General features: G+C 37.5%; 1 protein-coding gene across 13 annotated transcripts in view; it reads left to right on the top strand.

Moving 5' to 3' along the window:
• Positions 1-14,518, top strand: part of HDAC9 (histone deacetylase 9) — a 499,915-nt gene that overhangs the window by 466,386 nt on the left and 19,011 nt on the right. For all 13 annotated transcript variants that reach the window (XM_069773867.1, XM_069773840.1, XM_069773846.1 and 10 more), the window contains 2 exons: positions 2,890-3,023; positions 12,579-12,663. In XM_069773867.1, the coding sequence (XP_069629968.1) occupies positions 2,890-3,023; positions 12,579-12,663 (219 nt within the window). The remainder of the gene's footprint in view (positions 1-2,889; positions 3,024-12,578; positions 12,664-14,518) is intronic.

The following is a 14,518-nucleotide window of genomic DNA, read 5'->3' as shown; positions in this document are numbered from 1 at the left end:
TTTCATAAATGAACTTTTTCTGTTTCTATAAACTGCCACTAATCTATAAGTGTTATGCACCACTGGGAAACCATACAGTTTTAGAATATGGCAAATCCAAACTGAAAACATCACAGCTGGCACCTTTTCGAGCAGGCACAGTAGAAGGGCCAAGAACTGCTGCTGATTTCTAGAAATTCATGTGAGCTGGAAGATCCAGGATTCAAAAGGTTTGTCTGACTCCTTTCTCATGTTAGAGTTGGTCAGTGGGGTGTCAAATATGTGCTTGATTTCCTCGTATCAGGGGAGGTGACTGATTCTTTTCATGGTGCTTGTTACTATTTTCTTCTTGTTTTTCTTAATTATTTGGCACGAACTACAGCCCATCTTAAAACCATTACTTGACTGGGATTCCTTTCTTTCCATTTTGTTACTTCTGCACTCCAGGGGATTTCCTTGAGGAAGCTAATATCTTTCCTAGGTTGCTGCACTGACACAGTATCCAAGTTTCTTTGTTAAGAATTTCCATAACTCATTCGGTCACCAGCAATGTTGGTACTGTTGGCTAAAGTTATTTCTTCCCTTTCTAGCAACTCACTTTTACTTTCTTGGGGTAATTACACTGAAGAAAAGCCCCCATCATGTTAATTTGGTTTGGCAACACTTTATCTTGTTACTGTGATCTCTGTTGAGAAAGATGCTTTCTGTATGGCTCATTGCATCCTGACTCAGCCAGGGATGATTATTATAACATTGATACTAGGAAAATCATTAGGAAACCAAGCAGACAAACTAACATTGTAACAATGTCTAAGAGTTATATTATGTATGGTTGCCTAGAAGAAGAAAAAGGCATTTCAAGAGTCTTTACATTTATTGCCATACATACCTCAGAAAATTATAATGGGGCAGTAGCAACTTTTGCAGTCATACAAAATTTTCAAAATGTGCAGGGGAAACATGGTAGAGCTTTCCCTTCTTCACAGAAGCTGTATAACATGAAGGATAATGCTGTCTTAAAAGTGTTGTTGTATTTCTCACAGACCCAAAGGGTGAGTTGTAGATGTGGGGAGTCTGCGTTAGTTCATTCTTCTTCATTTCCTTTAAATGCTGTATGTACGACTCACTTTACGCTGCTGGCACTCTCTTTTTATGAATCCAAAGATCACATGTGTAATATGCAGACAGAAATAAATCCTGTAGGTAAAAGAAAGTAGAAATTGGCTAAAGATCAAAAGTTATACTCATTCCACTCCTTCCTTCACTTTTATTATCCTGTCTAAATTTGGTCTTTTGTAGAGAGGATTGGGTGGGTTGTTGGGTTTCGGTTTTTTTCAGGAGGAAAGGTTGGCTTAAATGAGAATTTAAGGTTTTATTTGTTTTTCAACCCTGTATGTAATTTGAACCATGGCATAGTTTCTTTGCTAGAATCAAAACTGCAGTTCTTAGAGGGTACAGAAGATTGTGGAGTGGCTTCAGGAAAAAACAGTTCACCTCAAGTGTTCTGTGAACATCTATAGAATAAGTGGCAAGTAAAGTCTTGGTTGGTTGGGGTTTTTTTCTTTTATCTGCACAGTTAAACCAAATCTGGTATCATTAAAGTCCCTGTTCTAAAAACAGTTGGGCATGTGCTTAACAAAATCCTAAGATATAAATGGAACTAATTGTGAGATTGCTTATTTGCCAGGTCAAGCCTTAAGTCTGTGTCCTGGAAAATTTCTCTAGAGAATATGCTTGTAATTTTTGTAGTTTATAATTTTTTATGACCTTCTTCACTGGAACATAATAAAAAGATGTTCATTTTCCTGTCTTTGTAGAGCCCCAGCCTTTAGCAGGTAACTTCTAAATGCTTATTTAAGGCTACGAAATGCACTGGAATAGTAGTGGTGACCATCACTAGAGCAACTAGTGGAAAAGTTAAGAGCAAGATGTGATGGATATTTAACTTCAGTAGTTTCAAAACTTTACTTACCATTACTCACTTAAAGGAGATTAATCAAAAACAATAACTGTCCTAAGGAACTACCACAAAACTTCTCTCCAAAATTGTCTCTCCAAATTAACATTTTTTCATGCAGTTTTTCTTGTTGTTAAAAATGAAATAAATTCATTTTACTTGAATCTCAGATTAAAACTTTGTGGTAGTGTTTATGTAGTTATAGATCACCACATAAAAAGTGCCATCATTTTTGGCTGTGGTGCAGAATTGTTTAGAGCATTGTTGGTCATGAGCGAGCAATACTGGTAGAGATATCTACAAAGTTCTGGACAGTTTCAATTTATACCAAAACCTTGAATCAAAATAAGTGATCTAGTTGTTAGCACTGCTTCCAAAATCACTTCAAAATGGAGCTAAGTAACATATGTTTCCACTATTTTTCAGTCCATGGTTGTATATTATAGTCAAACCACAAATACAAAGGAAGAAGCAATTTGTAAATAAAAATTTCATCACCTCATTTGAAAAATACAATTATTTTTAATTATAGTATCATAGTTTAACTATAAATGTTATTTGTCATATCAATGCCATAAGTGACCAGAGTTATGTCAGATCTCTCCAATTAACATGGCTATGTGTTACGTTGATGTGCAAACAGGAAGAGAATCCAGGCTGATAATGGTTAATGACGGTGAGAAGAGAGACAACCTCATGCTTCAACTAATCTCCAGCTATTAGGGATCAGCACGAGGGACATTATTTCATATCTGCCTCATACAAAATTCCATATACCTAACTCCAAAGCATCTGGTGTGGGCCATAGTCAGAAACAGGATACTGGACTAAATATATCCCATGTTCCCTGTGCAATATCCGTGAGCTTTCTGCATTCTCATGCAGCAGATGTGAAATATGCCAGTAATATCTGTTCTGATTTAATTATTTGCACTACTGTATTTGAATACTAGGTTTTGGTCACCTAACCAAGCAATTGCTGAAGCTAGCGGATGGCCGTGTTGTGCTGGCACTGGAGGGAGGACATGACCTTACTGCCATCTGTGATGCATCTGAAGCCTGTATAAACGCCCTTTTAGGAAATGAGGTAAAATATAAATCATAGTAGGTGGAGAGAATGTTCCAAGTTTGCTGAAGCTCCTGTCTTTGATTTTCTTTAGTAACAATGGCATCAGTCCTTTTTTCATTTGGTATAAAACCCATGCAATTTGAGCATGTCTTAGAAATGAGCAGAACTCAGATGAGCTGGTTTGGATAAATACCTCTAAATTAGATGATTAAACAAATCCTTTATGTTAGCCTAAATTATTCCCAGTTCTGAGTAAGATTTAATACCTCAAAGTTGCTTTTGGTGATGTGCTGAATACCAGACTTGACATCATTGGTAGTCACTTGTGTGGATATCATCTACCAGGATTGGACCTTCCAGCCAACTATCATGGGAAAAAAAATGGCTTTTGCAAGGTACCTGGTAATCTTAGGAACTGGATACTGCAAAGGCACATTTTTTGCAGTATTTTGACACTTCAGCTGGCCTGTGAAAGAATATATTTCAGAGGCTTTTGAAATTGAACGACATTAATAAAAATGTGTCCAAGACTTACTTAAAAAATGTTTGGGTTTTTTTTAAGCTATAAATGAAGATTCAGGTTGATCTGTATGTAATTTAAATGGAGTGTCCAAGATATATCAAACACTGTATATATTATTTAAAAACTTTTGAGAGTGGACGATCAGACTAAGTAAATATGAGTACATGCTATTTATATACACAAAATATTAGTGAAAATTGGTCTGTTGTCTGCTAGAAGATACCTTTTCTCCTATAAATATGGTGAGAAGGAAAATAAGCTTGCTGAAGGTGCAGTCAAAATAATTTATGAAAGGACAAAAGCCTTTACCATAAACTGTGAATTTTGCAAGATCTTGTTATAAAGTGCAATATGTTACTTTTTTTTTTCCTCCAGCGGAAGTGGTAATAGCTATATAATCTCTCCAATCAAATGTATTAGTGCCAAAAGCAAGCTAGTCTACCAATTCCCTTCCATTACAAGAGTTCATACATATGTGAATGATGTAAAGTAATGTGTCTTCTGATGGATATTGGATAGAAGGATTTTCTAAATGTTCTTTTAAACCTTTGCTTTCATTTTTATAACCCATTGAGAAAAATATTTTTATGCTTATTTTTTACGTTATACATGCAGTAAGTGATAGCTTTTTCAAAAATATTCTCAGAAATGTAAAGAAGTAGACATATTAAAAAAAAAAAAAAAGCAGCTTTCATTGAGTTTTATCTGCTATCACTTTTGACAAGTCCCATAAGGAGAGTTTTCCAGTGTGGTGACATGCACTATTGAAAAAAACGCTCAGCTCAATGTTGGCCCTTTTATTTAGGTGCCGAAATATGGACTACAAAACCTCGCTTGAGGCATGTGACAATCGTAGTGAATGCAAGATTGCTTTCCTGATCAGCTGCCATTCCAGGGCACTGTTGTTGATATTCTCTGTCGTCATCTTCCCTGTGGTAGTATCTTATGGCATCAGTGGCTTTTCATAGCCCTTCTAAGCCCATTCTCTGAAATTTGCACCCTTGTGGGACTAATGCAAATGGTACAATGCTGATGATGTGATGTGTCTTCCTCTGTGTAGGTGCCTGGGTCCCTCTATCCAGTTACGACCATTTGGTGGTGCTACCCATTTATGAAAACAGCCTTGTTTTGTTTTAGCACTACATCACACCCAGCTACTATTTCTGCCGTCACTGGCTAGCCATTATCTGAGAAAAAATACTGATTGTGAGAAAAATGAATGGGAGAAGTGTACTAGAAAAGAAACTTTCTTCCATTTTATTTTAGAGTAATTACAGTCTGCAAAATTAGATAAGTTGTGAGTCTATCTGCAAAATATAGCAAAGCAAACTTCAGGAGAGACAAAAATTCAATAGATGAGAATGAAGACAAACATAACAATGCAGCCATTTTTAATTCACTTGTGAAAGAAAATGATCATTAATAACTTGAAACATCTCATGCAAGAAGCATTATTCTCCTGTGCACTTACTCACAGCATTGTCTTCAGGGACATGCATTAAATGGTCTGGTGCAGTGGAATTTCAAAGAAAAAATATGCTGTGGCTGTTAAGAAGAGAAAAATACTCCAGAGAGGATGTTGTTACCAACACTACCATAAGAAATTGATGTTTGCTTAAAAGAATAAGTAAAGGTGTTGCCAAGGAGCAGACAGTAATGAGGAAGTCTGATACCTAGTTAGTAGTTAGAAATCAGCACGTCTGTTGACATCTATAGATTTATGGCAATCTACACCACATGGCCCATAGCATATACATTGCTTGATTTCAGCATAATATTCATGAACTTGCACAGCAAACTCCAAGTGTGTTCCTGCCAAGGACAGAAAAAAATGTTTTTCTTCAAACAACCAATTACTGTAATTTGAGGATGCATTCTTCCTTGAATGCAATTCTTTACAGGTGATTAATAGGATAATTATAACTTATTATCTGCCCTTCACTTTTACAAACAATGGTATATAGTGCAACCCTAGTTTAAAAACATTGGCAAGATGAACTTCAGTTTCTAAACACTACACATGTAATTGAACTCAAATTAGAAAGGTTGGGAAAGGCCTTTGTAAGGTACTCTGCAGTTTGTCAGATGTATTTATTCATGTGCTGAGGATTAGAATTCATAAACATTTTGCAGGATTTTTTGAAAACTTTTTCTTTTCTTTTGTTGTTTTTGGCCAGGACTTCTCAATACAGAAATTCACTGCTTCATGTGTTCTGTTACCAGCAGAATAACATTTTAAAAAAAAGAATAACTGTAAAACTAGCCACAACTTCCAACTTTCATGGAAAGCTGGTCTGATATGTAGAGGTAACATCAAACTTACAAGTGCAAAATGCTTTCTTTTCTCAATTTGTCTCTGAACACCAAAAAGAAAAACAGGTTGACTTCCAAAATAGATATACTTTGCTCTTATTTATATGTGCGCAGTAGCACAGTGATCTGTTTAGCAAGATAACTTCTTACTCTTCTCTTAACAAATGCAAGTGGAGCCACTAGGAAAAGAATACACTATCAAGTTAATCTTCTTTAAATAATTTGAGCATGGCACAGGAAATTCCTGCATACAGTTGTTGATTTTGAAGACTAACCAAAAAAACTATTAAAAATGTCTCTTTTTCTTGGAAGAGATCAGAATTTAAATGAGCTATCAGCCCCATCTATGTGTGGCCAATACTTCTGAACTTCTCTGCAGAAGTACTTTTGAGCAATAATTTCAAATTTTGACAAAAACCCAAATGGGATTATAACTGTTGGTATTCTCTGATTGGAAGTACTTATCTTGTTAATTGTTTCTTTCTAAGACCCACTTCCCTAAACAGAGGCGCCTAGTGCCTTTTTAGATACCTTAGGGTATCCAGGACATCAGCACAGGACTGGTAGATCTAACACAGAACTTAAATTAGATCCACACACTTTCTGAGTGGCAAGTGGAAATCAGGCAAGACACCCTATAGTGTCTGAAATGGCTCGATCTGGTTTGGTTGTGTGAATCTCTCCTTAAATGATGGGAAAATGAAAAAGGAAATTACAGAAGTAAAGGCAAGGATAAATTTTATGAAGATAAAATTATTAATTAGAAAGTTTCCATATAAAATTACTTAAAAATAAAAGATTTCAAGATCTTAGGTTTCCTTGTCCATCTTTCTGTGTACAAGCAGAAAATTTCCATGTCACTTTGAGAAAAATCCATCTGACCATTTGCAGAGCTAATTAGGAGCACAGTAGGTATCTCCTTGGAAGGAAATCTTCCTAAGAGGTGAGAAGAGATTAAGCAGCTGGATTCCCTTGAAATCTAAAATGAAAACATGGAAATCCTTCTGGAAGATAGAAAGGCAGGATGAGCATGAGTTGCTTTAAAATATCCCTGAATTTTCTCAACATGATTTGAGAACTTGTCCATTAAAAGAGCATCTGTCAAAACAAAGGAAAAGATAGATTCAGATAATTAGAAAAGAGACATTGTTTTTAAACTTAAGCATTTCTGAGATGATGATATACTCCTTTGCTTAAAATTCAATTCCTTCATTTATTGTGATACTCTTTAAATGATTCTACAGTTTTTCACAGATTGATAGTATAGTTTCAAATACTTATTTTTAAAGCATATATAGATATACATACTACTTCAATTAAGAAAACCATTAAATTTTAAGATTTGTATGTTATTCCAAGAAGTGTGTGCAAATTGGGTTGAATGTTGAGATTTTTCCCCAAAATTTTGTCATGGAGAATGGAAATTCCACACTATTTTGTCAGTCCTAGCTTCAGTGCTATAAAGACCTCTGCTATGCCTTTCGGTGCCAGGTAGAGGTGAGTAAGGCTGCTCTATACATGCAAGGATAGGTTCTGGTTTCTTTCCTCTGCATTACTTTTGAAGAGCTACTACTTGGATTTAAAAAGCCCTCAGGGATAAGCTGTCCTTGAGTTCAGGATCCTAAATCCTGCAGCTTATTTCCAACATAACTGCGTTCAGTTGGGGGTTCTTCTGCAGCCAGAACGAGTAAGGAAGGATTCCTTTAAGCACAAACTTCTTTGAGTCAAAAACTAAAGCTTTAGTTCTTCCTTCATCCCATCTCTTTTCAAGCAGCCAGGTGGGATATTTCCATGGGACATAGAAGTCAGTCTAACATCATGGTCCCTCTGATCTGTCTACAGGTTTGGGCAGTGTCTCTTAGCTCTCTGTGGTACAGCAGTTTGCCGTGGTGTATAACAAGTGATAATTAGTCACAGACGGGGTCATGCTCTTCTTTGCGCAGAGGAAACAGAGAAGTGCAATCCACAGTGTGCTCTGCCCAGCAGGACCCTGCAACAAAGGCACAGAGAGGATGCATGTCTGCTCTCATTGACTGTGGCGGCCAAGGCTGAATTTGGCCCTAAGTCCAAAAACATTTTTAAGTGACTAAATTTAACATCTTCTAGTAAATATTCTTCTGGCTTGAATTTCAGTCTGAAGCAGAATTTGACAAAACATTGTGATTGGTTGGCTCCCAAGCATGCTTGAAAACTTATACTGGACAATTTTCTTGCAGAGTGTGAAGTATGTGCTTCTTTCTTGCAATCTGTTGAGCTGGCATTTAGGAGGGGATGGTAATTTAAGTGGAAAGCTCGTACTCTGCAGCTTTCCTGCTGATGATGAAAAGTTGGCATTTTCTCCTTTGTGGAATTCGGCGTGAATCTGGGGCTGCTTGCCAGCTAGGCAGTGAGCTCTGCCAAGAGGGCCTGGACTGCGTTAAAAGGGGTTATTTACCAGAACAGGTAAGCATTTCTCTCTCCAAAATGGAAATTTTCATGGAACTGAACATGGCCTGAGATCAATTTTAAATTGCATGGTAAACTTGGTCGCAATCTCACTTCCTCATTGTTAATCTGAGTCTAATACTAGAAAAGAATTAACACTGAGTCTAAGCCACCTGTCAACTGCTGCTTGCATGAACCCAGAAATTGGCCCAGAAAGAGAGAATTAGATGGGGTAGGACACTGGAGCAATGTATGTGCCAGAGGTCAGCATGGTGACATCGAAGTCACCAAGGTGGGCAGTGTTATTCAGGAAGTGGTTTGGCGAAGAAAACAGAGAATATCCTAATTCCAAAGCTACATAATTCCAACGCATCCCTTGGTTTTGCAGGGCTGGTAGGTGCTAATGACCCTTTGTGCTTTTGAACCTATTCCCTACTGAAAACTGGCTTGTTTAGGTACTGCACTGTAACAGCAGATCACAAAAATACCTGCCTAAAGTGCTTATATATAAACAGACAGTGCAGAAACTTTGACAAGTTTGCTAATATAAGAACATAGTGGACCTGTGAGATCTTTGAACTTAGTCCTCTGTAATCATAGGCAACCCTCTGTGCAGATGTGCTTCTTGTACAGTGTGTCCAGGAAAGGGAGGTTGTAGCGCATCCTCCTGCAGCCTAGGGGAAGCTGAGGAGCCTGCCTGCCTTCTCCCCTTCCTCTGCTTCTGCCAGGACCCTCCATACTCCTTACCTTATCCTTGCAATTGCCTCACTTGTCAGTTATCTCTAACTGCAGTCCACAACGATCTTCACTGAAGCTAATCTTGGTGCTTGAAAACATGACAGTGCTAAGGACAATGCAGATATTGCTAGAATTTCCAGCTCAGTACAGACTGCTGTAGTTTCAGATTCTCTCCACGATCCCAAGGATCAATTTAGATCACTTTCTGGGCACACAAACTTTCCATCGTTAATTCCTTCTTCAAACATTTGTTGATATGCCTCTGGCATACTTTGGCAGCCCAAGTGATTTTTGCCCATTTATATTGTGTTTCCTACTTTGAAAATGATTAGCGGACACAGTTTCTACTTTCATCTGCTACTTTGGGCACAAAAGCCCGATTCAGCCATGTAAAAGCTTTGAAAATGTGACCCTTTGTGTCTGGTCCAAACTGCCTCTCCAGTGGTTTGGTTATTTCTGCAGACTTGAGCAGAGTCTCTGAAAGATTTCTTTCCTGACAGTGTATTTCCAGTGCTCTTTTCAACTTCCTTTCTGTTAGCCTCCAGATTTAATAGACTTAATGACCTGAATGCCAATAGGTGTAGGAGGGAAGGTGATTATGCCATATATGCCAGGTGTAGAGTAATTTCTTTTGTTCACTGTTGGGTCTAACTGCTGATATTTCCAGGGACACCCCTATGTCTATACAGTTGTATCCAACCAGTGGATAGCTGCCAACAGAAATCATTATTTTGAATGCAGACAGCCTCATTTCAAAATGTATAGAAATAGCTGCCATAACCCACTGGCTTTATTTCTACAGTGTTTTTGTAATGGTGCTGGATTTTGGGCTGAGCAGGGTATATGATGTACTGAACTCAGTTGTAGAGCCTGATAAGGTTTCCTTGATATCGAAGAGGATCCAAGGTCTGTCTGGCTATCCTTAAGGGTGAGGAGGCAGAAAAGCTCCAAAGCAGAAGCCAAGTTTGGGATATAAAATGAAAGTTTTGTGGAAAAAAACAGTTAAGGAAATGATCAATCATGACTGTTATGCTCATCACCTACAGATCTGTAGTTGAGCTAACCGATGGAGTAATGATTGGTATAATTGTTGGATGTTTGACCCTTTTTCACCTTTTCTTTAATGATTCATCAGCTTATCCTGATTTCTAAAACCACATCTGCAATGTTCTGATATGTCTAGATATTGAAATGCAGCCTACTTGTTAAAAAATTTGTTTCTGTACTGATAAATAAGGAGGTGCCATTGATATATTAGGAAAAATCAAGATGGTTTTTGGCTCCTGCAAAAAAACAGCTCTGAAGAAGGCAACAGAATATTCACCTTTTAATAGGAAATCTCCTCTAGCTATCTCTACATCAGTTGGTCCTAGCTTAATAATCAGTAATAATAAGAGGTCTGCAGAAAGAATCTCAAGGTACTCAAAGGGCAAAGCAAGACACAGCTCTCACATCTTGCAGTCTGGCAATTCCATACATTTTACTATTATTCTTACTGTTATAGCCTGAAGCTATTTTGTCCTACTTCAGGGGAGTGAATTGGTCATGAAAGCCTTAGGAATTAGGAAACTGTCAAAGCAGAACCTTAAGCTACTGTTTCCTTCCCTTTCTGTGTTCCTGTGCCCAGTATCGACAAACAGAACTTCAGGATTTTGTCCTCTTCCTGGACAAATGATAGATTACTTTAAACAGAAAATAAGAAGTGATAAAAGCAAGTGCTATTTATCTACATAACCCAAGGTATCGATTATTAAGATTGCTATACGGATTATTGTTCTAAAATCTGTGAAGCTTGATCTGTTGGTGGGCATTTTCGTAAATATGCAGTTTTCCCCCAGGTACCTGCAAGAGTTACCAAAGAGAGTAACCTGTGAAGATCATGAAGTAAATGTGGTTTAAGAATTGCAAATGTATCTGTAAATATTATTTTTATTGTAATTGCTCTTTGTTCTAATCCATGATACATATTATATAGCAACAATCTGTCTTTGCAGTTTGGCCTCCTTGGTAACCAAGTAGAGTTGGGACCCAGTCAGATCCTACCAGCACTCCTCTGCACACTTGCTCACTGTGCAGAATGGAGTGATTTATGCTATTTGAAAACAAAACATAGTTCTATTGTTTCTAGCCACAAGGAAATCTTCCAGCTGCAATCCCACATGGGATTCTAAGGAAATAATGACATGAACAGCCCTATTCATTTTAGTTACCAAGATTCCAAAGGACTGGTGATATTTGCAATGTCTTTCTTTATCACTGATGGGCATTAACTGCTGATTGTAATGGTAGGATCCCAGAAGTTCTGAGATTTGTAGCTAAGCTTGCTTAAAATAGCACCACTAAGGGAGTATCTACACTGCAGTTACTTCCCACTTTGTGTACTTGGATGAAAGCCGATTTTATCTAGTTGATGGGTAGCAATGCAGTGGAAGCAACCTGGAGGACAATATATGATGGCTACTGAACTATTAACTTCACAGAGGAAGCTCCTTGGGTGGGCTTCACTTGACCTAGTTCAAAGTAGACCCAGGCATGCTTAAGAAAGGAGTTTTGTCTGCAGTACAGACGTCTCCTGTCAATGGTGGTCAAACTTCCTTAGCTTTAGAGAGGAGAGATTGGTACTGATACCGCTTTTCCTTGTCCACCTTGACATGGTTGCTACTCCTGGCTCCACAGGAGCCCCATGCCAAGCCTTAGCAGCCTATGTGGGGAAGCGGAAAAACTGGTTGGACTCTAAGCATAGTTCAAAGAGAATGTAGTTGTTACAGCACAAGAAGACGCATTTAGCCCAAACAATCTTTTAGGCTTTTTCTAGGGGAAAATGTATGAAAGGTGGACAAAAAAGCACGTGTGGCTGAATTTCAAAACACAGTTTTCTTGGTATATCTATCCATTGCAGGGCAAAAATAACTGTGCAGTAATGGAACACTTCCTTCCGTTAATTTACTATGATGCAGCCCTACTCGAAGAATATACAATTAAAACTAGCTAATTAAAATGCAGCTGACTATAAAAAAAAAATACTTAGAGGACTCCTACTGCTGATCTGCATAACCATTTTTTATCTACTACTTTATTTGAAATTAATGCAAAGCTAGTAAAAGCAGCTCTGTTTTATGGTTTCCCCCTATAAATCTTAAAATGTGTAAGATGGTTAGATGTAATAACACCAGAAAAATAAAGATAATAGAGTGCACGCTTCGGTTCCAGTGTGGCTTCAGCAAGGTTTTGTTTGGAGTGCCCAGCTGCGTATACAGACGCAGTGGAATTTGGTTTGTGAGGAACCTACAAAAATTACACAAATAACTAGCATTTTTTTAATGAATAATACACAGACATGCACCTGCTTCAGAGACTCCATAGATTAGTCTTGCAGCCAATAGAAAAGCCCCTTGGAATTCAATTACATGGCTGGAAAACAGAAAACAAAATCATGGCTATACTTTCAGAACTGATACCAGCAAAATGTTAACCAGTTCTTGGGCTGAGCTTTTCCTGAGGATTAGATTGTTTCAGTTTGTTTTACTTCCCTGTGGCTTATTGAAAATTTATATTATTCTATTCTATTCTTGCAGCTGGAGCCTCTCCCAGAAGATATTGTGCACCAAATCCCCAATATGAATGCAATAGCTTCTTTAAAAAAGACCACTGAAATTCAAAGTATGTTTCTCAGTTTGGGTTGGTGGGTTGGTGGGTTTGGGGTATTTTTTATTATTAATTAATGTCATAGACATTTCACTATTGTTTCAGAGAAAAGAGTGGGCAAATGTTTTATGTATAAACCAACATTCTGTGTCTAGTACATATATTTATATATGCTTTTGTTTTTCTTTCTTTGACATCTCTTTGTTTCTGCTATGTATTTAGCTCTGAAAAACTTAACTCACTGAAATTATTTAGAACTTTCTGATTCCTGAATATTCCCAAATCTTTCCATTCCAGAGCAGCTTGGATGAAATAGATGTTTATCAGTGAGGGAGAGGAACAGACAGGTAAATTAGAGCTCTAACAAATAGTTTCTTCAGATTCTGTTTGTGCAGTCCTTTACAAGTTACTCACTTTGAGGTGTATAGGAGCTTGAGATAAAGTTAAAAAGCTCAAAATGGGCACTGATGCATGGAACAATGCTAACAAATACATGATTTTATTCTGTTTCTGGTGCAGAAGGTACTTGATTGCTTCACTTGTGTGCCCTGACCCCAACCCTTTACTACCCAGATGCTTTAAGGCGTTTGCTCTGGTCTCACTGAAAATTTTTTGCTTTGCCATCAGTTGTCTTAATCCAACTGAGCAGACTTCCCTTAAATTTCTAATCTTCTGCTCTTTGCCATTTTACCAAGGCAGTGGGAGCTTCCTGAGTTCTACTGTTTGCTGGTTCCTTAACAATAACAAATGGATAACAAATGTTTTGTTTCATGTTACATGAATCATAAATAATTGGTATTCATCTGTATAAAATAAATGCAGTTTTTAAAAGGGACACCATGCATGGGTCATGGGTACATTGATCATGCAGTAATTATCAATCTGATTTTAGCTGTAAAGTGACAATTAAAATTCATTGTAGGTATATAATTCATCCTTCATATCCTGTAGTAACCCAGATATGCAAATGCTCTAAGTAAATCAGCTATATATGATAAATTCCAGTAAGTAATTTTTGCTGGGTGGTATGTCCTGGAGTAGCTCATGAGTTAGTATCTTCCTTAAAATTCCCTGATAATGATCTGGAAGGAATCAACAAGTCAAAGAAATTAATGCATTATGCAAGATAGAGCAGATTTGCAAATGATAATAAGGACAGAAAGCTGCACACAGACCACAGGCATGAAGAAAGAATATGCAATTCTGTTTGAAATAAGACATGTATTTAATGAAAATGGATCTGGGAAGAAAAAAAAAAAAGTTGAATTGAGAAAAAAAAAAAATTAACACTGGCTCCAGAAAGGCATAATGTCTTACTAGAAATACACACCAATGATGGCAGTTCAGAAAGAAGGAATGGGTTTAGGAACAAATTCATAGCGTGTGTCTAAAAACATAGTTCAGAGCTCTGCAGAGTAGCTTAACTTTACTTGTTCAGAACAAGCTTAGGTTTGAGCTGAGCTGGTGCAGTCACAGCAGTCCAGTGGGCTGTTCTGAAGCCTGTTGGGCTGCTCAGGGTTTGGAGTTTTTTATACACAATATTCTGTCTTTTCTTGCAGTTATTACCTGAAAGGTTATGCATACATCATTTTGTCTGGAGAGAGACCAAGTACTAGAGAGGAACATACCTGGATGACAGAAAGGTGCATTGAGGAAGTTTAGTGCAGGTTTATGAAGGATGCATAGTTAGATGGAATTAAGAGAAGCAAGTACATGTTGAATAGTTATGCAGAGTTATGCAGACTGAAAAGCATTAGGCTGTGGGGTAGCACTGTGAAAGACACTGAGAAAGCCTGATTTGTTTGGCTGATTGCTTGCATGTATATTGAGTCTCTATTTCTGTGCTCCAACTTTGATAATGGATATTAGC

This window comes from Haliaeetus albicilla, chromosome 2 (assembly GCF_947461875.1).
Source record: "Haliaeetus albicilla chromosome 2, bHalAlb1.1, whole genome shotgun sequence".
Taxonomy (NCBI): domain Eukaryota; kingdom Metazoa; phylum Chordata; class Aves; order Accipitriformes; family Accipitridae; genus Haliaeetus; species Haliaeetus albicilla.
Note: the sequence above shows the minus strand (reverse complement) of the source record. Positions and strands in the feature narration are given on the sequence as shown.